Source organism: Hordeum vulgare, chromosome 7H (assembly GCF_904849725.1).
Source record: "Hordeum vulgare subsp. vulgare chromosome 7H, MorexV3_pseudomolecules_assembly, whole genome shotgun sequence".
Classification (NCBI taxonomy): Eukaryota; Viridiplantae; Streptophyta; class Magnoliopsida; order Poales; family Poaceae; genus Hordeum; species Hordeum vulgare.
In genome coordinates, this window is record NC_058524.1 from 435285763 (window position 1) to 435309887 (window position 24125).

Consider the following 24125-nt stretch of genomic DNA (forward strand, 5'->3'; position numbering starts at 1 on the left):
TGGCACGGGATAGCAGCCCGAGGGAGGCGCCGGGCTACCGTGAGGCTCGGCGGCGTGACGTCGGATGCACGGGTTTGTGCAGCGTCGGTCTTCAATGACGTTGCGCCATCCTCTGGCCCGACGGGGTGCGACAACTGGAGGGTCTTCCTAGTCTCGCAGTGGTGGGCAGGCGTCCGGCCAGATCTGGTGTGAGGCACGCCATGTGGTGCAGGGTCTGGTGTGCAGGGGCGAGGGGCGCGTTAGTCCTGGTTCAGCGGCGTCGGCAGGATGACGTGTGCCTATCATGGTTGCCCAGATCCGATCGGGTTTCTGGGGTCCTCGTGGTGGAGGACAGCGCTGACGGTTGGGCTGTTGTTGCTTAAGTGACAGTGGCCATCGTATAGCTGTGGCAAAATTCATTATTTTGACATGAATGTTAAACCGGATCTGACCTCGGTGGGGAAAAAAATCCAGATCTGACCCTTTTGCTACCGTCGGACCCCTTGGCGGTAGGGTATAACAACCTACCGCCGAGGTCCCTGACGGTAGGGTTGCACGCCTACCGTAAAAAGAATTATAAGTTGGAGACAGAATGCGCGTGCGTACCTACCGTCGGACCCCCTTGGCGGTAGGGTTACACATGCTACCGCCAACCCCTCCGGCGGTAGGCTATTTTCCTACCGCCATAGACCTTGGTGGTAGGTTGTCATACCATACCGCCAAAGGGTCCATCGGTAACAAAAGGGTCAGATACGAAAAAAAATCCCCACCGGGTCAGAGCCGGCTTAACGTTCATAAAAGGGCCAAAACAGTGATTTTGGCCTATAGGTGTGCGACTGCGGGGGATGCGGGCTTGCATGTGGCCGGCATGGTGGTGCTGACTATTGGGCCTCTGCTGCTGGCGTAGGGACGTGAATGTGACCCCTCTTCTCATGGTATAGGTGGATGTCTCGTGGGGAGGGCCTGATGTCGGACGATCGGCACCGATGGCTCATGTGGCGTTGATGGCTTTATATGTGGGGCTCATGCTCGAGTGGACTGGCTGGACCCGGGGCGGGTCGGAGCTCGTGCTCCGGGTAGGTGGGGTTAGGCATGGTCGAGAGGTGCCCGCGGGCGAGGAGGTTCTTCTCCTCGCGGTGCGGAGGAAGTTAGCGGTGGTCGGGATTCCATTTCACGCTCGGCTAACTCGGCTTCGTGGCAACGGGTTTGACATTGAGCGAGGCCGTTCGGCGACGGTCGTCGGAAGTCTCGGGGTCCCATCCCCCTTGGTCCACCAGGACTTGCTGGGGATGCAGGCATCGACGCCTCCTACTATGGAGGTGTCGGCCCAGGCTCCAGGCTGATGACGTGCTAGGAGTAAAAGGAGACCCCTTTCGCTCTTTCTACCGTGTTTGGGATGTTGGGTTGGGGATATTGGCGGTTTCTCGGATATGGATGCTGGAGCAAGGGCTTCGGATTGTGATCCACATGGGTGGCTCTCCAGTGGGCTCCATGGTGGTGATGGTTGCTATCACTCTTGGCCATGTGGGCGGCAAGAGGGGTAGCAGTGTGTTGCTCTAGCGATTGTTCTCTATGACAACACCCGACCCTAACCTAGGGAGCTGGTCTCCTAGCACTTTTCTTGAAGACCTCATGGTGGCACGATGGAGTTACCGAGTGAAAACTCTGTGCTTTGGCGTCGACGGCGACGATGCTCAAGGTCATCGCTTTCTTCCTGAAGACATCGTCGACGGTGATCCTTTTCGTATCAGGGTTTGGGTGAAGACCCTTGTCCATCTGGAATCGGCAGTGGTGATGCTTTGCGCCGTTTTCCCTCCTCGGAGCGTTGTCATGGAACTTAGGTGTGTTAGGACGTAGCGCGGCGGTGTACTTAGTTCTTCCTGTGTTATTGTCTGGTATTGTTCGTGCTCCGGTTATCCCGGGGTTGACATTGCATGGGGGCGCCTCGTCATCTTGTACCGTTCGATCGTGTACTTTGTTGGTTGTTGCTTTATATATAAAGCGGGGCGAAAGCCTATGTCGAGGTTCTTCAGGAATCTTAGGCAAAGATAAAATCAAATGTTCCGCAACCCGTCATCGCCCGCCTTTGCCTACGATACGGATGCCTACATGCTCGTCGGACCCCGACGTCGTCGCCAGCACCTCCTCGCGCGCTTCCTCATCAGCCCCTGCCAACTTCTTCGACGATGCACACAAGTTGTTCGACGGTTTGCCTGCAAGGTACAAATAGACTCCGCCAATGACTTATTTTTTCACAATTTCATTTGCGACTCGGATATTCTTCATCCGACGATGAGGAATTGGTGGCCGATGTGTTGGTTCTGCAAGGCTCTGGTAACAGTGTTTGGACCTGAGTAATTGAGGAAGCCAAATGTTGTGGATACTGCCCAGTTGTTGGCGATGAATGCGAGCAGGGGCTTTCTGGGAATGCTTGGTAGCATAGATTGTATGCGTTGACAATGGAAGAACTGTCGTTTCTGCTTGGCAGGGACAGTATATGGGTCATGTCAAGTCTTGCACGGTCATACTCAAGGTTGTGGCATCACAGGATCTTCAGATCTCACAATGCTATCAACGTGCTTCAACGATCTTTGGTGTTTGGAAGACTTTCGGAAGGCAACAGGCCGAAGGTCAATGTTGAGATCAACAACCACATGTACAAAAATGGATACTACCTAGTCGATGGTATCTATAATCAATGGATTACTCTTGTGAAGACAATCACCGGCCTTGCAGAAGAGAAAAGAAATCTTGTCTAAGGGAATCTTGCCATACTTTTTGTGTCTATAACATGTAGGGTTTAGTACTCATTAAAAAATGCTTGCTTTAGGTGTGGCTAGAACCAAACACACACCTAACTTGATCAAACTTGCCTAAGGTAAGTTATGATAAAATGTGACAAGGTGTGGCTAGGAACCAAACAGCCCCTAAGTCCGTGAAGCAGACCCTGGAAGGCAGAAGAGAAGGAAGCAACAGAGAAGCAAGCGCCTTGTACCGGCCGGCTGGGAAGGTGACTGTTTTCTCTCACTCATTTGGCAGCTAGCAACCGCTCTGAAAACGACCGCGTCGCCTCAAAACCTGCCACCGGTAGCAAGCGGCAAGCAGCATCAGATTCAGAAGAGATGTGAAACTTGAAAGAGAAAACGACACCACCTCCCGGCACTGGATTCGGGGGTGAAAAAACCCCGGCTAATGTGAATGAAACAAGGTGCTACGTTATTATTAATCAACCTACGTATACAGCACGTACGTACGTAGCGAGGAGGGCAAGAGAGGGAGGGACCCAGAAGCTTCCCATACGAGCTAGTGGGAGAGTATCTCCACTCCAACCATCTCCCGGCAAAGCACCCAGCCAGGGAGAGGGAGGGAAATTAATTAATAATTAGTTAAAGCAGCTTCGGTCGAAAGAGGCCCGCGAGTCGACTGCGATCGCCCGTTGCTTGACGCGCACACTAGCCAGCCAGAGCAAACACACGTCAAATCCCACCCAGCTCCCAGCGTATACGCGGCAGCGCAACCGCATTGTGTGACCGTCAGCCTCACCCAGTCAGTCACGCGCCGACATGCGAAATCAACGAACAGCTGGGAAAAAAGGCCTCTTATTTTCCTCTTGGAAGTTGAAACGATTCTTCCTCTTTTATCTTTGAGTTTTCTGGCTGGTGTCCAGACTGCAAAAGTAGCTGTACAAAAAACCAAACCAAAGCGCGTGGAACGGCCGGCTGGGATATGGTCCGAGCAGAAGAGTTCGATCCAGTCCATTCTCCGAACACAGCTGTAGTACTACTACCTGCGAACGGCGTGTGTGGAGCTGACCTTGTGGGGCGAGATCCCGTTCCAGTTTCAACGAGTTGACCTTGAAAAAAAATACTACTTTTATTTACATGCCACGCCAACAGCAAGAATGGCTATCTTTCTTGTTCTCTTCCCTTTGTTTGTTTGGGTGGAAACGGAAATGGTCTGCCCACCCTACAATACAGGCTACAGCTAGTATGGATGGAATCCAGGGCAGCTTCTCCCTCTCCCTCTCCCTCTCCTCCTTGGTGGAGTGGCCCTCTTCTCTTCATAGTCATACATATTCATTCATATTGCCTTTCTAAACAGCACAAATTTCATATTGCCATTCTCAACAACAAATGATTCATACTATTGCCTGGTCCACTGTATCATATTGCCAGCCTGATTAACGTAGGTTGCTGTGTGATGAAATCATCGTACGCATCGGGTGTTTTACCGGTCAAATTACCACTATCAATCAAAATACTACTGGTATGTATGTATGTATGTATGTATGTATGTATGTATGTATGCGTCGGTATCTTTGACAGCGTGCATACACAGAGTGGGTAGAGGAGGGCTTAGCAATTCCGCATGGGTTTTTCTTTTTTATTTTTGGCTCATGTTTTCCTTCCTTTGTTGGTGAGCTACCGGAGACTTCACCAAATTATTTGTACCACTCGCAACAGTTGTTCACCTCATCAAGTTATCTGCCAACAGCAACTGTCCTTGAAATGGTCTTTAAATTTCGACGTAAGCCACAAGAAAAAATACCTAGCCTTTGCTTTGCTTTGCTTAGTACTACTCCTATATGCATGTTCATATTCACGTCATCATGTGGACGCTCAAGTATGTTTGTACAACAACTACTTGCACAGAATGAAATGAGAGATACTAAATCAGCAAGGGACATTATTGTGTATAGATAGTACAAGACGGTAGAGAATCAAATCATGGTACGACTTATAGTTGCATCCATGTACTCCATTTTTATTATATATGTGTATGTATGTACTATCAACAGATGTCTGTTGAGCTTTTAAGTATACCTCTACCTACAACCTAAAAGTACAATCCCTCCACTAACTACAATTTTCCCTAAATCTACACACTCCGTGATTTCATTTCATCTTCTCCACAGAACACAACGTTAAATTAACCGCCACAATTTACAGCAAACCCATTCATCCATCCATCTCTTTGCAAAATGATGAGGACTTGCATTGATTTCTCTATGTATTTTTTCACCCTGTAAATTTTTATGGACAAGAACTAATCCACCCATCCTACACAGACACCGTAAAAGAAGAAGAAAGTAAAAAAATCAAATCTTTACATGGTTGAGTAGGACCTGGCATGCCCGACTGCGGCGACCCGGCCGGACCCGAAGCTGAACTCGCGCGTGTGGAACGGGCTCCGGTCCTCCGACTCCGACCTCGACCTCGACCGCGACATGTCGGAGCCGCCGTTCCGGGAGCTGCTGTTCCGCCCGCCGCTCGCCGACCGGACCACGCACTCCTCGCAGAGCGTCACGGCCCACTCCAGCTCCGCCACCACCTCCGACATCACCGGCCGCCCGCGCCCGCGCGGCCGGACGCACTCCGCGCCGATCTTGGCCACGCGCGCCACCGCCTCCACCTCGTGCCCCCGCGGCTCCGGCACCCGGCCGTCGAGGATCTTGGCGATGTTCCCGGCCTCCACGGCCGGCACCGCGAACTCGATCACGTTCCTCGGCGACCCGCTCCCTTCCTGGCTCTGGTCCCGGTGGATCGCCTTCCTTCCGGTCACCAGCTCCAGCAGCACCACGCCGAAGCTGTACACGTCGCTCCGCTCCGTCAGCTCCTGTAGACGGTAGTACTCCGGGTCCATGTACCCCACCGTCCCCGCCGTCCCCGACGTCGTCGTCGGGCTCGTCGACGCCGAGGCGCCGCTCACGAGGGACAGGCCGAAGTCCGACACCTTGGCCGTCCAGTCATCGTCGAGCAGGATGTTGGACGGCTTGATGTCGCGGTGGATGATGGGCGGCACGGCGTAGCAATGCAGGTACTCGACGCCGCGGGCGGCGTCCAGCGCCACCCGGAGCCGCGCCTCCCATGACGAGAAGAGCGGGGAGTGGCCGGAGCCGGCGTCCTCGCCGTGGAGGTGGTCGTGGAGCGCGCCGTGCGGCATGAACTCGAACACCAGGATGCGCTCGCCGCGCTCCTCGCAGAAGCCCAGGAGGGACACCAGGTTGCGGTGGTTCACGCGGGACAGCAGCCTCAGCTCCGACCGGAACGCCCGCTCCGCGTCGAACCGCCGCCGCCGCCTCGCGCCCGTGGACGCGCGCTCGGCGCGCTTGATGGCGACCTCCCGCCCGTCGGGGAGCTTGGCGCGGTACACGGACCCGAAGCTGCCGCTCCCGATCTTGGCCTCCTCCGCGAACCCGTTGGTCAGCCGCGAGAGATCCTTGAGCGTGAACTCCTCGCACCCGAGCGGTCGCGCAGGCTGCAACCCCGAGCGCTCCGGCGCCGGCATGACCATGATCTCGACGTCGCGGCCGTCGCGGCAGAGCCGCCTGGACGACGACTCCCCGAGCCGGACGGTGTCGTGCGCCTTCTTGTGCGACCTCCTGGAGGCCAGCAGGTAGAACGTCAGCCCTGCCACGATGATCACCGCGACGCCGGCGCTGGCCACGCCGAGCGCCACCACCAGCTTCTTCTTATTCTTCTTGCCATCACCACCGTCGTCACCGAGCTGGGCCGTATTCCCATTGCTGACGACGATCCTGGACGCGTTCAGTGCCTGGCTGCACGGGCTGCACACGGCGAGTTCTTCGCCGGCCAATCCGCCGCCGGTGCCGCAGAGCCTCCCCGAGTCGGGTAGGATGTTGCAGGAGCAGTTACTCTTAGGGGTGCAGGCTCCCGGCATGGTGTCGTTGTAGACGAGGTGCCTCCCGTCGAAGCGGCCGTCGTTCCCCCAGCAGACGACGGAGTAGTTGATGGTCATGACGGCGCACACCGTGTCGCCGTCGGCCTCGATGGAGACGAAGGTGGTGTGCGTGTACTCCTCCGGCACCTTGACGCCCCAGCACCTCACGGTGCCGTTCCCGGCGAGTATGCACGTGGTGTTGCGGCCGAGCGCCATGGCCATCATGTCGGCGGGCAGCTGGTCGGCGCGGACCGTCGGGTTCCCGTCGCCCCAGCACACAAGGCCGCCCAACTTGTCGACGGCGCACGCGTGGCGGCGCCCGGCGGCGACCCTCTGGAACGGGGCGGCAAGCCCGTCGCCCTTGAAGGGCGGCGGCTGCAGCATGCCGCCGCCGTAGCAGGTCATGGCGGTGTCGTTGCCCTTGACGATGCCGCAGAGGAAGTCCTGGCCGAGGGCGATGAGGGAGAAGTCGAGGCCCTTGGGGAGGGAGAGGCCGGGCCACTCCCAGCAGGTGGGCTCGTGGTCGTCGGAGAGGCCGCAGACGTGCGGGCCGCCGGCGGACATGGCCCGGAGCGACGTGCCCCAGTAGATGCGCCGCCCTATTGGGCGGGAGCGCCTGGCCTCCTCCTCCTCGGAGAAGGACCACCAGCGCATGGCGGCGTGGCCGCCGACGGGCGCCATGAGGCCGCAGAGGAAGTCCCTGCCGGCGGCGATGGCGTTGAAGGGGATGTCGGCGGAGGGGTAGGACGTGACGCGGCCGTCGGGCATCGACTTGCACTGCAGCTTGGAGTTGCCGCCGCCATCCTCGTTGACCCTGTCGATGATGAGCGCGCAGACGAGCGTGCTGTTGGCGGTGTTGGAGATGGCGACGGTGGAGAACTGGCGCGGCGACGGCGGCGGCGCGGCGGCGGCCGCGGAGACGGCGACGAGGAGGAGGAGGAGCGGCGCTGTGTTGATCGCGAGGCCGAGGCGGCGCGGCGACATTAGCATTGAGAGGGAGAGGGAGGAGGCGACATGGGTGTATGGGTGGAGGGAGCTTGGCTTTGGTTTGATTTCTCGCTTGGTGGCTTGGCTTTCTGTTTCGGGGTTGTAGGTGGGTCGACCCGATGGAGAACGAGTCGAGGACACCGCGTCCGTGTTGGAGTTGGGTTGGGTTGGGTTGGTTATACTTTTATATTTTTTTCATATTCATACTCTATTTTATGTGCTTGTGTGTAAAAAATATGTGTGTGTGTGATTGTGATGATGGGTCGATGATGAGGTGAGGGAGGTTGTTTTGGTGTGGTGTGGTTTGGTTTGGTAGACTTGACTAGGTCCGTTGAAATTCAAGTGTCAATGCTACCTTGTGAATTTGTTTCTCCTCCCTCGCTTTGGTGCCTTCTCAGCTAGCTCTCTTGCTAGCTGCTTAGTGCCAAAACCACAATGATTGCCGGATTAGCGGTTACCAGGAGGCAAATTAGTGCATAGCCACTTAGCAGGGCATCTTTTTTTCTTCCTTTCTTGAGGAATTATCATCAGGGCATCTCTAACAGCAGAGAAGGAAGCCGATGCTATTCTCTGGTGCTTTCGTACAAACTTGGTATACAGTTCTCCTGGTGGGAGGAGGTTATCACTCTATCAATTTTAGCGATTGCATTAACCTTAAACATGTTCATAGTTAAAAATGACATTGGAAAAATAATGATAGATATAGATGGCATGTTGTGCAATGAAGATGGAATCAATCTCTCGGCCATGGACATGGAGAGATCATGCTTTCATTCACCAAGAGAAACTCAGCAACTGGCATATCTCCCGTACAGCAACAAACAAATTCCCTCACAAAACGACTGAATCCCCTCACAAAGCAAAAAGAAAATAAATAAACAGACGACTGAATCTACACTCAGAATCAAGAGCCCAGTCTGTACAGTCCCTGCAGAATTGCGGCCAAGCCGGAAGAAGTTAGTGGTGGTTTACTGTTTTAAAACTTTTGACATTTATTTGGTTGACGAAAACCCAAACCAGACGAGGTTTCGATCCAAGTTACGTGGGCTTGGAAACTTTCCTACTATTTTCAAGGCAAAAGGCTGAAAGTTACTGTACTACTTTTGTTCGCTGCACGTACTATCGCACAAGTATTACCCGGGTTATTTGCTATATATATATACTCCATGTATGTGCTTTTGGGGAGTGCCCAGTCTTTCCAGACAACTTGTGCATGCATTTATCGAAAAAAAGAAAGTGCTATTATTGAGGCCAGAAATGTGCCCAGATCTTTGAGGAAGAAAAAAGGACGTGCAAGACGGCAAAAGTGTTTACTCCAAAACTCTGCTTGCTGGCTAAGGCCAAGCGGAGAGACCTTATCAGCAAAACAGCAGATACACCATAAAAATCGCCACTTGTCCGCATACTATAGTGTTAACGTTGAGACGACTCGAGAGGGTAGGTGACAGTTTTAGGACACCCGATGAGAGAATGTATGTATAAATCTTCACTCACAATATTCAATCCTGAATCATGTATGCATCCCAATCCCAATCAAAACACCTTTTGTTTTTTGTTTTAGGCAAGCTCAAGAGTCAGGCACTAGTTGGCCGGAAGAATCGGCACAAAACACTAGTTTAATAGCCCTCCCTCCCTTGGGAATGAAATGAAATGAATTATAGCCTTGAGGACAACCCTATGCCAGGCCGGCAAGCAATGAGAGACACTGACGACATGTGATTATCGCATACAAAATTCAAGTCTACGCCCAAGAGAATTCTTCCTCGACAGGTATCCTCCAACTAATTTTGTACCCACATCATACCCGAGCATCACCACATCAGCGTTATTCCAACCAGCTTCCCATGTCTTCAGGGAAGAGGTTTCCCAAAGTCGCGACGCAGCTGCGCGGCATGGAGCTGCTTCTCTCACAAGAAAGAAACCACGCATGGAATTTCTTTCCTACCGTTTCATTATCGCTGTCAGGGCGGCGTGCAGGGGGCTCTCCTTTGATGCCACCACACGGCGCTGCTGACGGAACAGAGAATGGCGACCCCTGAAAGCGGAGCCCTGCTTGCTGGGGAAAAGGCGCGCGCAGACTTGCAAGAATGACTCGTTCTCCTGTTGAATGGGCAAATCCTCCATTTCAACCTCCTGGCCGATTTCGGTCTGTGCCTGCGGTCACATCACGAAAAGCAGAGTTTACGAAACAAAATCCAAAAATATGCAGGCATACAGAAATGACTTTTAAACCAATATTGTTGATGCCTATTGATCCGGTTACTAACATCTGATGTGGGTACACTAGAAAAGAGAAACGGCGCAACGTCCACTAATGGAAGAACCAACAACGCATGTGAGTGGGACAAAAAGCACATTGCAATACAAGTCAATGTTATATTTCCATATATTACTAGTTGCCGGGAACAATTTGATGGTTCAGCTACCAAAGGTAGCAATACAGGCTGAAAAACAAACCGCTTAACAAGACAATTATGAACCTTTTTGCCCATGTTGGTCCTAGCAACATTGTCAAATACCGCCACACCATACACAAAAAGAAGTTGAAATTTCCAGGATACCAGCCTGGCTAAAATTACCTTCTGTTCATGGCGCCCAACTACTGGGTCATCATTAGGCTGAGTGGAAGTAAGCTCGTCCTGACTGTTCAGATCTTTATACTCCTCTTCCTTTTCCTCCGAGTACTGTCTGGAGACCTCATCTTCATAGTCAGGAGATGGATTATTGACGGATTTTCCACGATCTTCCATCTGATCATCTGTTTCCATTGTCGCTTTAAACACATCAGTATGTCGTGGTTGCTCCTGACTAGAGGCTGTGTCATGACTACCATGATTATTATCACCGAAGTTTACCTGGTGTGCAAAAGCGTGAGTTAGTTCAAGCATTCAAGGTGAAGACGATCCACATAACCGGTAATGCAAATTTACATTATGAGAATAAGCCAAGTGTTTATGAAGTAAAAGCACACCTTCCAGTACGACAACTGAATGAATGGTGAGAAAAACTTATGACTACACAGTTATGGAGTTACCAAAACGACACCAGGAACACTTATGCCCCCAATATGGTGAAGAGTACTCTAGTGTCACCAGGAACACTTATGACTACACACAAACACAGATAACAGAAGCATGGCAATTCTACTGAGCATGGTCTATTACTCAAACATAAAATAAAGCAACTAGAGAAACAAATCCGATGTACATTACACAACACAACAGCCTCAACTCAAAAGGTAATAGGTGAAAAATGCATATATATGCATACAGAACACAAAGAATGCATGGATGTAGCTGTTGATTCTAACCTCCATGTTGCGCTCTTCAGAAATGTTCACCACAGTGACTTCATTATCAACAGATAAAAATTCATCCCTTTCCTTCTTACGCCGTGTAACTTGACAAACAGCACATGCACAATCATTTTTGTGTCGATCATTCCTGTATTCAAACACACATAAGAATATAGAATAATATCTCCTGCAGCAGCATAGAGAACCAAAAATTCAGCAGCTGGATATATTGGGATAATGTGCTTTCTGTTCGTTAGGAAGTCCACAGGAAAGTGTCCTGCCTTCCTATTAAATAATATTAATCTAACAAAAATAATCAAGAAAAAATATGTGCGCTGGACTACCCACCATGCCTCTGTTATATCTGTTAGGAAAGCAACTTATCTGTATTGAAGGCCCAAGGGGCATATATATATTACACATGACTTGAGGTGCAAGGAAAGTAAACATAGACTAATAAGAACTCCTAGACTAATACTAATAGACTAATAAGGACTCCTAGACTAATACTAATACTTCCTAACACCCCCCCTCAAATGCAAAGCGTATGCAATAGCATTGCATTTGAAGAAGTGTAATACTAAAAAACAATGATAATCCAAATCCGCGTCTTGAGAGTGTCGTCGTAGCATGAAGAGTCTTCAAAACTTGTCGAGTCGCCGAAGAAGAGAACGAAGAGATGGCACATCAGAGGTAGACACCACATCACTTTAAGATACAAGATAAGTATCAAGAGAAGATGGGTTGTCAAAAGAAGATGGCACATCAAGAGAATAAAGCATTGTGCAGGAAAATCGTAGTCCACGACAACCGTCGGCGAAAGAAGCTCGGCGGATAAGGCACGATGGACGTAGATCGACAATGCAAAAGAAGTCCAGAAAATCCTATAGAAAAACAACAAGGGCAAGTAGGCCACAAAAGTTGCATAGAAAGGATCAGGACCGGAAAAAGGCTGACGGACTAAGGTATGGTGGACTCGCATGACATGAGAATACACAAAATATCAACGGATTTGGTGGACGCAGCGGAATAGAAAGCTAGATGTGATAGCAGCGAAAGAAAATCAGAAAATTTATGGCGGCGAAAAAGAAAACACAGCAGAGTGGCAAGAGGCCAAGTGCCCACGTACACAGCAGGATCATGTGTACAAAATCAGAAGCAAATGGAAATAGCACGAGCTTGCGTCAGTAGGCAGAGGAACACGCAAGCAGCAGCAGAAGCATGCAACACGCTAGCACCACACACGTGCACAGGGAAGAGCAACCCGTGAGCAGCCCGGGACGCCCAATTCAGGCAAGAGAACAGCCGGGCGGGACGAGGCCGATGGATTGACGTGAAGTTGACCAGCGGTTCACCGATCTTGGACGGGATGCACGAGCGGAGAGGCCACCCACCAAGCTGCAGCTGGACTGATTTGGAGTACGCGTGAGCACGCAGGACTGCGTCTGCGCCGGCCTTCTGGATCACGCGCGCGAACGTTGTAGATGGCCCAACCGCCATAGTGGCAATGACAGCAAGAGCATGAGATCGATCCAGAAGAGGTCAATCGAAGATAGATGACCGGAAAAAAAAAAAATCGATCATGAAGCGAGTTGCGGCGCCAGCGGATCGGCAGCCTCGTGCTGCGAGAGCCAGCAGGGGCGGCTGGAGCACGACGACGACAGCAGCGCGAGCAGCAGGAAAACCACCCACGTTCTCGGCTGGATCGCCAGGTCGGGAAAGACGCGGTGCGACGCCTCGGCGACGGGCCACGAACGGGATCCAGACGGCACACCAGCAACAGGAGGAGATCGGGAGTTGGGTCCCTGCTTCGAGTGGGTCCAGCGGATCTCGCGAGCTCGAGCAGGAGCTAGCGATCAGCGATCAGATCAAGCCGGCTGGGGAGCGAGGGAATAGATTGGATCGGGAGGGCGAGTTGCGGCGCCCCAAAAAAAACCCTAAGCTCTAATACCATGTTAGGAAAGCAACTTATCTGTATTGAAGGCCCAAGGGGCATATATATATTACACATGACTTGAGGTGCAAGGAAAGTAAACATAGACTAATAAGAACTCCTAGACTAATACTACTAGACTAATAAGGACTCCTAGACTAATACTAATACTTCCTAACAATATCCAGTCTCACGAACATGACACGGTTAGATAAGCTACCATGAATAACCAATGCCCTTACCCCTTAGTGTCCATTGATGGTAATTCATCACTTAGCTAACTATTTGAGGGAACAATGGTTCAATGCCCCTCAACTAAAATGAGGCAACACAAACAGAATAGCCACATAGGTAAAAAAAAACCTAAACTGTTGCAACACGAACATAGCCACATAGGTCAGGAAAGTAGTACCTACTCGGTTACTCCATTCCAAAATACAAACAGAATAGCATAATAGCCCCTACATAATTGTAAGAACTTAAAGAAAGAATGCATATCACTGTTATAATCCTAAAAAAATTACAATTATGTTTTAGTCCGAAAAATTAGCTAATAATAATAATGAAAGTCAGTATCACCAGTTGATAGAAGTCAAGAGAATTCCTTATTTGACCCTTCCTTAAAATTTGCTTCCCTATTTGGCCCTAAACAAAAAATTCTTCCTTTTTTGACACTATATTTACAATTTTTTAACCAGACAGTGATGCTGCAGGTGACGGACATCGTCCTGGCAGACATGGACAAGGTGGACCTGTTCCTGCGCCACAGCCAGAGAGGAGGCTGATATCAGGACGAGACGACCGGTGGCAGCAACTGCCTCAGTCCAGGCGAGCGCGTGGTCTCCGGCTGCATGTGGCTGGCTGGCAGCGTTCCCCCGATCCTCCACTACCGGCTGTGTGCGTGGTCTCCAGCTGCTCGTGGCCAGCAGGAGGCGTTCTCGTCTGCTGACCGTGCGTGTGGTCTACAGGTGCCGGCACATGGGCGTTCTACGGCTAATTATGTATACGAGTTCCGGACATGGGCTATTTAGAGGATTTAATAGTGATTAATACTTTTGGAACATGATAAACTAACCAGTATGGTACTGATCTAGTACATGTTTTACAGAAGTTTCCTACGGCTTTTACACACAGATAAGTTCAGCTAAGGGCCAAATTACTGGAGTGCAACATCCGTGAACATCTGTAAAACATCGGTGAATTGATTGCTTCTTCTTTTGTGTGTGGAATTGATTGCTTGTTTACTTAGATATCCAGTATAGTCGCACAATGCACTAGGGGCAAAAATGGTCTTTTCATCTCACACTTAACACCGTAGCTGCCTAGAATAGAAGCAAAAGTTACATTGTGTGTCAAATAGGGAAGATAACATTATTTTGGGCTAAAAAAATAGGGAAGGAGATTTTAAGAAAGGGCCAAATAAGGAATTCTCTCATAAAAGTCGACAGGACACTATACATAGCCAAATAGGTCTTATTACTACTTGAAACTACGAGTTTACCTACAGCCAAAGTCTTCCTTGAGCTTATGACTCCCCTCAAGGGAAACAAAAGCTATGAACAGTAAGCTCTAGGGAAAGATGATTTTTGGGTGAAAATAAATGAGTAAAACTACAGTTAGTTTGGCCCCTAGGTAATGAAGACCACGCAGACACCATGCTGATTAAAAAATAGGAAGGAGGGTTCAGCAATACCACGTGAAAGCTATATTTCGGTGGGCAGCGTTTTTTTTCTTTTGTCATTTCCGCGCTAGTACCGTGCGTTTTATTTCGGCCCGCGGTGTCGGGTCCACTAGACAGTGACTATGGGCCAAAGGAGCTTGGCGCGAGTGGACGAAAAGTTTCGCCAAGTCTAGGTCTTCCAAGTCTGGCCATCTCACCAAATCCAGCGCCGCTGCTCCTCCTTCTCTCCCCCCGTCACAAATCAAGCAGCAAGCACCGCCGGTTGTGATTCCGCAGCATGCCAACCTAGGCCGTCGCCCCCACCCCCCACCCCTTCCTCACGCACCGACAGATCTTGGCGGCGACACAACCATAGGCGCTGCAAGGTGAACCAATGCGGCAATGGGACAAGGGCAAACATACGGCTACTCGGTTCCATGGTGTATAGGGAGACTGAGCGACGGCGGTGAGCAGGGGCTTGGGCTAGCGCCGACGAGCAGGGAACAACAGCGGTGGCGTCTGCAATCTCAGCCGGTTCGACTCTCAACGCAATAACTGCAGCACCCCAGTGAGATATGCTCCGCACTAACGGCCGCATATGTGCCTCTCTCTCTCATCTGCATGGCCCATGCACAGGCTAGTCTTCATTTTTTTATCTCGTTTTAATGACCAGTTTGGTGCATGCATGCAGTGGAGGGAAGGAAAGGAGTAACGACTTAGTTCTGATTTATTTTCTTTCGAGAACAGCAGACAGGGAATTAAATGCAGCATAGCGATCGAAACGACCTCAGCGCTTCAATCAAGCGGGCCACAAAACAAGCCTAATAAAACGGAAATCTGAAGATTTTGAATTGAGCCCTCTAAACGGAAAGGAGGGAGTAAAATAGATAAAGAAAACTTGTAGGTGGTCACAACACAAGATTAACTACATACCCTGGGCGACGCCGTTTTTGCTTAGACTTGCTTTTTGAACTAACTTTGGCATCCTCGTCACCAATGTTGTCATTGCCACCTAAAATTTTGGGAAATGCTGATCATATATATGAACACATGTATTCTATCAGGTAAAGAAAAACTATATACAGCTAAATAAATGATCATGCAGTGTACAACATTGCTAAACTTCTAAAATGTGGATTCCTGGAAGGGAGGTGGTATAACAGCATTACTATATATTAGAAGTCATTTTTTTCACTTGCTATGTTAAGTAATACATAAGTACAATAACGATATTTTTTCACTATGTCAAATAACTTATCGGTAAATTCATAAATACTGATGGTATAAGTGACTTGATAATAAAGATGGCTTATAGTATAGACAATATTTCCTTTGTTCCTTGGTATGGACTCATTTGTGGTACATATATATTACTATGTGAAACAGGAACTACTGAAAAGAACTCATATACAAGTTAAAGGTAAGATAAAAGTATTAATTAAGGACAAGTTCAGAGCTATCATCTGTTCAATACTTACCATTCTCCTGCACATCAGAATACAAGCCTGCTGCCAGCCAATTTTTCATGAAGGCCTTCTTTACCCGTTTCATAAGCTCTATTATGTAATCACCTTTACTGTTATACTTGGTACAGTTATCCCATATAAACTGCACATCCTTATAGACATCCTCTGAGTTCATATATTTGCTTCCACGTTCTAAATCTTGACATATTGTGCCAAAATCCATAGGAGTGTCGATAACATCAAGATAATCCTACACAATTTGCAAGTGTGAGTACAATAAAAAAATCACATGCAAATAGAGTGAATTATTTTCCATAAGAAATTGACTTAGGAGCTTGCATGTACTCCTTCTGTCCCAAAATAAGTGACTCAACTTTGTACTGAAGTTAGTACAAAGTTGAGTCACTTATTTTGGGACTGAGGGAGTATATAATTACTCCCTCTGTAAACTAATATAAGAGCGTTTAGATTCCTAAAGTAGTGTTCTAAATGCTCTTATATTAGTTTCTTAGGTAGTTAGAACGATGGTCACAAGACATGCAGCTACAGAAGTCTGTCTGAGACACTGCTGAGAAAGTGGTCTGCATTTGTAATAACTGTTTCTTACTCTCAGTATGTTCAAGAAAAACAAATACACTGGGGTTCAGAACTTGATCTTGTGAGTAAGGAAAGCTTTGACTAGGTTTTAGTCCAATAATCATATAATTAGGCAGAGCTTTCACGTATGCCATAGATTAATACCCCTATCATAACCATCAGTTTTATTTGCTCGATCATAGAATTAAAGATGGGGCATTTGCTCGACCATAGAATTAAAGATGGGGCAGCAACCCATTTTAAAATAGAGTTACCCCAGAAAAAAATGTGAAAGGAAAAATAGAGGGCGTGGGAAATGGAAACCTGCATACTCATAACAAGTAGATGTCTGAACCAATTCAGTGGAAGTGATCGATACCACACCACTGAAGACATTTTGTGGAAGTGACTATATGACACCGAGACTTATGAGGGGCTGAGTCAACTAAGTGTTTAAGATCTTTTAGAAGGAATATATTTATGTGTGAAGCCTACCAAACTTCCAGGTGATTTGGAAAGAAAGAAGCGACACCACAAAATACTCACAGGTATTCCCAAAGCAATAGGATCAACTGGGGTGTTAAATGGCTCAGCTGCGTCGACCTTCATAACCTTCTTGATAGCCTGAGAGCAAAAGAGAATTTCAGTAAAGGTTTCATGTATTTCCGGTCTTTACCATGTGATATTTGGAGAATCAAAAGACGCCATGTAAAGTTGAGCCAGCTTGTACTCACTTCAAGTGCAGCAGCCAACTCTTTCTCATCGCGCTGAGATTCAAGGGCAGACTGCTTTATCTCCGACCCTTGCGAGTTCTTTGGCTCCGATGCACTCTCGCTTTCCTCGGTGACTAAAACAGGTTCCTGTTTACTTGGAAGAGATTCATCTACTTCATCAACCTCCATGTGTTGGGTTTTATCTTGTGCTGAAGAAGATAATCCCGCGGACACGATCTTTATGCTTCCTACTTTCTTTGCCACCTTGTCCTTATCAGAACCACTCAACTCCGACTCTTGCCCATCAGTTGTCTGGCCATCTGAGGATGCAGCGATGCCTTTTTCGGCGGTAACTTGGTTGCTCACTTCAGGGGCGGCAGTCTGAGATTTACCAGCAGTGGCGGGTGCCTGTGCTACCGACGAACTATTGCTGAGCTCTGACGCCTTGGAGGTTTTGAACTTCAGCTTCACACGACCGTACACTGCCCCCACCTTGAGCCTGGCGTACGGTATATCAGCGGCAGGATGAGCCGCACCTGGGGCAAGGACGCTCGGCTTCTCCGGTACAGGAGGAAGAGATGGATCGGGCACTGCCGGGGTGGAGCCCGAGACAGGCGCATTCTCCGCTGCGATGTTCTCTTCGGTGCTTGGGCTGGACGGAGATGCCGACGAAGAGTCTGCCCCGGTGGAATTCGAAGAACTCTTCTTGCCCGGCGTGCGGCTGCGCTTGCGCTTCATCTTATCCGTCTCTTGCTAGCACCCAGAGATGAAATACTTGGAAATAGGCCGCTCCGTCACCTGCGCGCCGCGCCCTGAGGGGATCGATCTCGCGACGGACTGAATTGGGAGGACCTAGTCGGAGAAACCATGAACGGGTGGATGGATGGATGTGTTAGATTACCAGGGGCACAGGGGCATCCAAGAAAAACCAGGCAACAGAGAGAGAGAACGTCCCGCTGCCGCGTCGACGAGAGAAGCTAGGGTTCCTTACCGGCGGCAGCAGCAGAAGGACCGATCCACGGCAGTGCAGTACCAGCGGGGCTGGCTTGTAGAGTCGTTGGCGCGACGAACTTGTGAGGAACAAAAGACCGGGAACTGGGAGGCGACGAGTTTGGGGGGTGGATCGGGGAAGAAGAGAGGGGTAGGCTGGAGGAGGAGGAGGAAGAAGAGGATTGGAAATCTCGGGAGCCTTTGTGGGTTTGTCGACTGGGCTGCGTGCCTTTAAGACAGTTCATGTGGGCCGGGCTGATTCTTGCGCTGGCGGACTGTCGAAGGTTGTTTATGTCATGCCATGGATGTCTCAGAAACAATGTCATTCCCAAGGGATCTTCAACAAAAAAAAAAAGAGTGTGAGTGGCACACAAGAAAAGCTGTGAGTGCCCTAGACGATTAGGGTTTTGACCTACTCCATCAGGACCCGATTGGCGTTGAGTCTATACGATCGACAGTTGCAGCGTGCCCCTGCTCCATACGCTAGTGGTGATGAGATACCATGCATGGCAAGACGTCTTGTTGCATTGGTCTTGGATTCCTCAAACAATTGGAATGTGGCAACGACATCATCGGTAGACATGTCCTTAAAACCGTACTCTCTTCTTATGCCCCATGCCATTTTGTTGATGATAAGGACCATGTACATTTAGCAATTTGTGCACAAGGAATCGCTTGGTCATGTTGAAACAATCTTGGCTCCTGTCACAATTATATGACTCAATATAGTCGTCAAGAGCCATTAGGCGCTCGAGAAGATGCTTGGGGGTCTCACCCTTCTTTATACAAAATTATTGTAATGCCCCATTTGTGATCTTATATTGTGCAATTTGAAGGAAGGAGGTAACGATCTTGGTCATCATAATGCTATTCCAACTAGGAGCATGCGACACGAAGCAATACTTATAACCTCTTAAGAATTAATTACTTTATACATTAACTAGGTCCATGTCGAATATCCCCATCTAGTTTCCTCCTATGCGAGTAAATCATTGGGTGGGGTCACTGTCACCTACGCGAGATACCATATAGATTGCAAATGCTTCTTGAATGACCGTGAAAGTTGTCCTGTGGGCTCATTTGGGGGCCATGTAGGTTAGTTTTGCCTATTTATACGTCTGACTGGACTGTTATGCGTCTTACGGGAACCTCCAACATTGACCCCAAATCACGCATTGTATCCGTTAACATACTAGTGAGGAGAAGTTTGCGGAAAGTGATCCATGAGCCGACCATCCAACCCTATCCCCTAAAACTTCTACCGCTCTCTTAAGTCCGCAAGCTTAAAATAACAACATATCAAAACGTAGATGGTTGAAAATGTTCAAATACGACAGTAGTTTTAATTTAAATATTATTACCTTTGTCTTAAAATTCTTGTCTTAAATTTGTCTAGATATAATTGTATCTAACACTAAAACGTAACTAGATACATCTGTACTTATAAAATCTAAGTCAAGAATTTTAGGACACAAGGAGTATAATCTAACAAAGTTTTCAAATTAGAGTAGTTCAAATTTGAATTCAACTAGCATATATGTTATAGTTGTCCCCTTTAACCACCCAAATTCTCAATAAAATCTTCCTTGACTCGCTCATGAGTTGCTCCATGTCGAATTTGTTGATGCATTTGAACAAACTCTTCAAATATGAACAAATTATGATATGAAAAGTTGGATAGGTCACCCATGTTTTAGAATTCAAGAGTTACGACAACATATTCATCCTCATCATCCACAATCATATTGTGCATGATCACACAACATATCATCACCTCCCACAAGATCCACAAACAACTGCAAAACGGGCCTGGAGCACTCCAAATGCCATCTCTACATCCTTTCTAGCTCCTTCTTGTCTTTGGGCAAAGTGATAACTTTTCTAACCAATTGCACAAACATGGTCTTGACAAAGGTAGCCCACAGAGGACAGATATCGTCAACTAGATAGTAGCCCATGCTGCATTGATGCCCATAGTTGCAAGGAGAAGCTTGCCCTCCAGTCAGCCTAGCAAGCAATGGAGACCATGGCAACACATTGATGTCATTATGAGACCCAAGCATGCCAAATCCAGAGGTCATGTGATGTAATTGCTTCAAGAATGATGGTGGGCTTATTAACATGACCCTGATATTGCCTTTGTAGAGCTTTTACACAAGTCTTCCATCTCCAGTGCATGCAATCAAGAGATTCGAGCAAACTTGGTCACCCTCTTGCTTCGGATATTGCCAAGAGCCTCTCAGTGTTTGAGATAATAGGTTCTCTCAAGTACTTAGGTCCAAACACCTTGATCACGGTGTCAGTGTTAAATTCGTCATATGTCGAGGTAGGGATCCTAAGTTAGGCGTCTTGGAGCGATGGTAACATGGACACGAGATTTTACCCGGGTTCGGGCTCTCTCGAAGAGATAATCCCCTACATCATGCTTTTCATTGTAATGATGTGAGGGATAGTATAGAGTACATGTATCTATCACGATATTGTTGTAATGAATATGAGATGTCCCTCATTATCTAGCCTTGCCTTGATTTATATAATGCACGACATGTCTAGGGTTTAGAAAAGTCCTCGTCTTGGGCGGCAAGTCTTGTGTAATCTTCCATATATACGTCATGGGTTGCCCGACGAGGCCCATTAGTGAACCGCCATAGAGGTCCTCGGCCCGGCCCTCCTGGTCGGGGGACGGCGTGGTGAGTATCCCCTAATACATGACTCCATGTAACCCCTTGCACCGATCTTCAAATTGGGGACACTCCTCGGTTCTTCCCAACTGTTCTTTGTCTTTGGTTGTCGGTCTTGAAGGTCGGTTCAACAAATATTCTCATATCTGATCTCGAGGATGACTGAGGTGTATCTGAAGAATTCACACGTCGAACATCCGAGGAGCTCCTTTAATTTCTCGGCATTTATCAATGCCATGGATTACTGGGAAAGGGCTTATAGGTGGAACCCAACTAGTGGTGGGCACGGTGTGCTACCCACCACAACTATTTTTGAAAACAAGTAGTGGCAGGTGACAACAACCGCCCACCATAGCTAGTAGCATGATTGTGACGGGCAAAGCCGATTGCTAGCCACAAGTATAATCTCCCGGAGGAGACATGGTTGCCTAACTCAACAATGACGGGTAGTACCTAGCGCCCGCCATAGGTAGGTGACCAAGCAGTGACGGGCATGGGCTAGCAACCGCCACTAGTATTCCTAGCCAGATGTCCAGTTTTTACATAACATAGCTGTGGCGGGTGATAGTAACCGCCCGTCGCACCACGCGCACACTTTATCAACCCACGTGCACCCTCGTCCTCGACCCCGCACTTCATGCACTCACTCTCACCCTAACTCTCCCCGATGGATCTCGCTATCTCCATCACCGTCGCCTCAGCCTTGTTGTCCTCTTCGCCGGCTTTGTCTGTCCCACCGTCATCTTCGTCGCCACCGTCGGCCCCGTCATCCTCTTCATCGCCCCCATCACCCCACACTACTCGAATCAGGGGATTTTCCATCAGCCTGCTCTTTGCCGTCTGCTGGCTGATGGCAAACAGACTCTTTGTCATCAACTACCAACAAACGAATGGCAAAGAACTAGTTGATGGCAAAGAAGCTGCTTGCCATCAGTGCTTTCTTTGTCGTGTGCAAGATGTCGCATGCAGACGGAAAAGAGCCCAGGCGCCCCCTTCTTTGTCGTCTGCTCGCACACGACAAAGATTGGGCAGGCAGGCGTCAAAGAGCCCATGCGCCCCCCCTCTTCGTCGTCTGCCTCCCCCTCTTTGACTTCTGCTAGCACACGACAAAGGGGATGGCCGCATAACGGTCGGCGCCCCCGTCGCACCCCATCTCCCCACCTCTCTCTCTCCCCCACCTCCCCACCTCTCTCTCCCCTCCCCGTGCCACCACCACCATCGCGTCGCCCGACCACCCTCCCCGTGCCGCCCCCCTCCCCGCACTCTCTCCACCATCTCCCCACCCTCTCTCTCTCCCTCCCTTTCCCGCGCCACCACCACCACGACGACGCCCCATCACCCTCGCCGTGCCGCCACCCTCCCTGCATCATCCCCCTCCCTGTGTTATCTCCCCCCTCTCCCCTCAACCGCCTCCGTCGTGCCTGTCGTCCACGCCGCCCCGACGCCCCGCTGCCACCAACGCCCCGCCGCCCCGTCGTCCCCGCCACCCGCCGCCCACGCCGGTGAGTACCCCGCCGATCGCCCCCTTTTTTATTTTGGAATTTCTGTTTCTTATTTCTGTTAAATTAGTTAGGTTAGTTTATTAGGTTGGTCAGGTTAGTTCGTTAGGTTAGAAGACAAAAAAGAAGAAAATAAGAAGGAAAAGAAATGAAAAAGGAAATGGAAAAGAAGAAAAGAAGAAGAAGAAGAAGAAGAAGAAGAAGAAGGAGGAGGAGGAGGAGGAGGAGGAGGAGGAGGAAAAGAAGAAGGAAAAGAAGAACGAGAAGAATAAGAGGAGGAGGAGAAGAAAGAAGAAGAAGAAGAAGAAGAAGAAGAAGAAGAAGAAGAAGAAGAAGAAAAGGAAGAAAAGGAAGAAGATGAGGAAAAAGAAGAAGATGAAGAAGAAGAAAAGGAAGAAGAGGAAGAAGATGAAGATGAAGAAAAGGAAGAAGAGGAAAAAAGAAGAATATGAAGAAGAAGAAAACGACACCCCAACACCCTCACACGACACCCCGACACGACGCCCAACACAACACCCTGACACCCTTACACGATACCCCAACACCCGACACGATGCCCTGGCAGGACGCCCTGACACCCCGACACCCTTACAGGACACCCCAACACCTCGGCATGACACCACACACCTGCATCTGCGTGTGGCGACGTGAATATGTAACTAATAGATCGCCATTACAATCCCCCGCACATGTGTTAATATGCCGCCCCCGATGCCACTCACCCCCGACCCCCGACACCGTTTCGGCCTCTTTTTGATCAAAAAGGTCCTCTTCGGCCTTCCAGAGGCCGACGGGGTCATAGTTTTGTAAATTATGAATTAGGTCATATATCTTCCAATTTTGTTATAAAAAACAAAATATTTGTATTGATCGAGTGGATTTACATGTGTAGTTGTGTCGACACTGCGAGGTCTGGTGTTCGAAGACCTCCCGTGCATTCGACGAGCTCCGCCCCTGCGTTCATGTGTGAGCACAAATGACATGTCCTTCTCCCCCTTCATTTGCTCTATTCCAGTCTTCGTGCCGATTAAACTTGATAGATATAGGTACATTAAATCATCACTATGCGTGACCAGTATGCGTCTCCCGTTCGAAAGGGTTACATTTATAAATATGCATACATTTGCATATTTTTATAATTGTGATTCTTCCAAATTGTCCAATGGTATCCATGGACAACCCAAGTATGTGTAGATTGGGTTCGTTTTCCCATATGCTCTGTTCCGGATCCGATGCATAATTTCCTCAGTGCCTCCATGTTGTTCTCCGGGTACACATCCTCTCTGTTTATTGCCGAGACGTGTATCAAGAGAACAATGGGGAGGTGCTCTCATGATGTCTGCTAGAACTACGTCGGTATTTCCCCAAAGAGGAAGGGATGATGCAGTATAGCGATGGTAGGTATTTCCCTTAGTGATGAGATCAAGGTTATCGAACCGGTAGGAGAACCTCCTCACACCACGTAAACAACACCTGCACACAAATAACAAATACTCGCAACCCGACGTGTTAAAGGGGTTGTCAATCCCTCTGCGGCAACGGCGCCAGAAATTGGCACGTTGGCGGGAGACTATCTTGACTTGATCTTCCCCGGCAATGGCGTCAGAAATTCCTTTCGGGTACGGCGCCTCAAGATAGGCAAATAACGTGAGGTAAAAGTGGTAG

General features: G+C 49.2%; 2 protein-coding genes across 2 annotated transcripts; both read right to left on the reverse strand.

Moving 5' to 3' along the window:
• Window positions 1-4694: 4694 nt before the first annotated feature.
• On the reverse strand, window positions 4695-7829 carry LOC123412839 (serine/threonine-protein kinase-like protein CCR4). The gene has a single exon (XM_045105785.1). It carries the CDS (start codon window positions 7648-7650, stop codon window positions 5086-5088), a length of 2565 nt encoding a protein of 854 aa, XP_044961720.1. The 5' UTR covers window positions 7651-7829; the 3' UTR covers window positions 4695-5085.
• A 1316-nt stretch (window positions 7830-9145) lies between these two features.
• LOC123407226 (ankyrin repeat, bromo and BTB domain-containing protein DDB_G0293800) lies at window positions 9146-18480 on the reverse strand. The gene is made up of 8 exons (XM_045100312.1): window positions 18282-18480; window positions 17312-18142; window positions 17124-17201; window positions 16014-16251; window positions 15469-15547; window positions 10958-11090; window positions 10227-10502; window positions 9146-9801 (listed from the first exon to the last, which is right to left on the reverse strand). The coding sequence occupies exons 2-8, from the start codon at window positions 18026-18028 to the stop codon at window positions 9589-9591; spliced, it is 1734 nt and encodes a 577-aa protein (XP_044956247.1). The 5' UTR covers window positions 18029-18142; window positions 18282-18480; the 3' UTR covers window positions 9146-9588.
• Between the last annotated feature and the right edge of the window lie 5645 nt (window positions 18481-24125).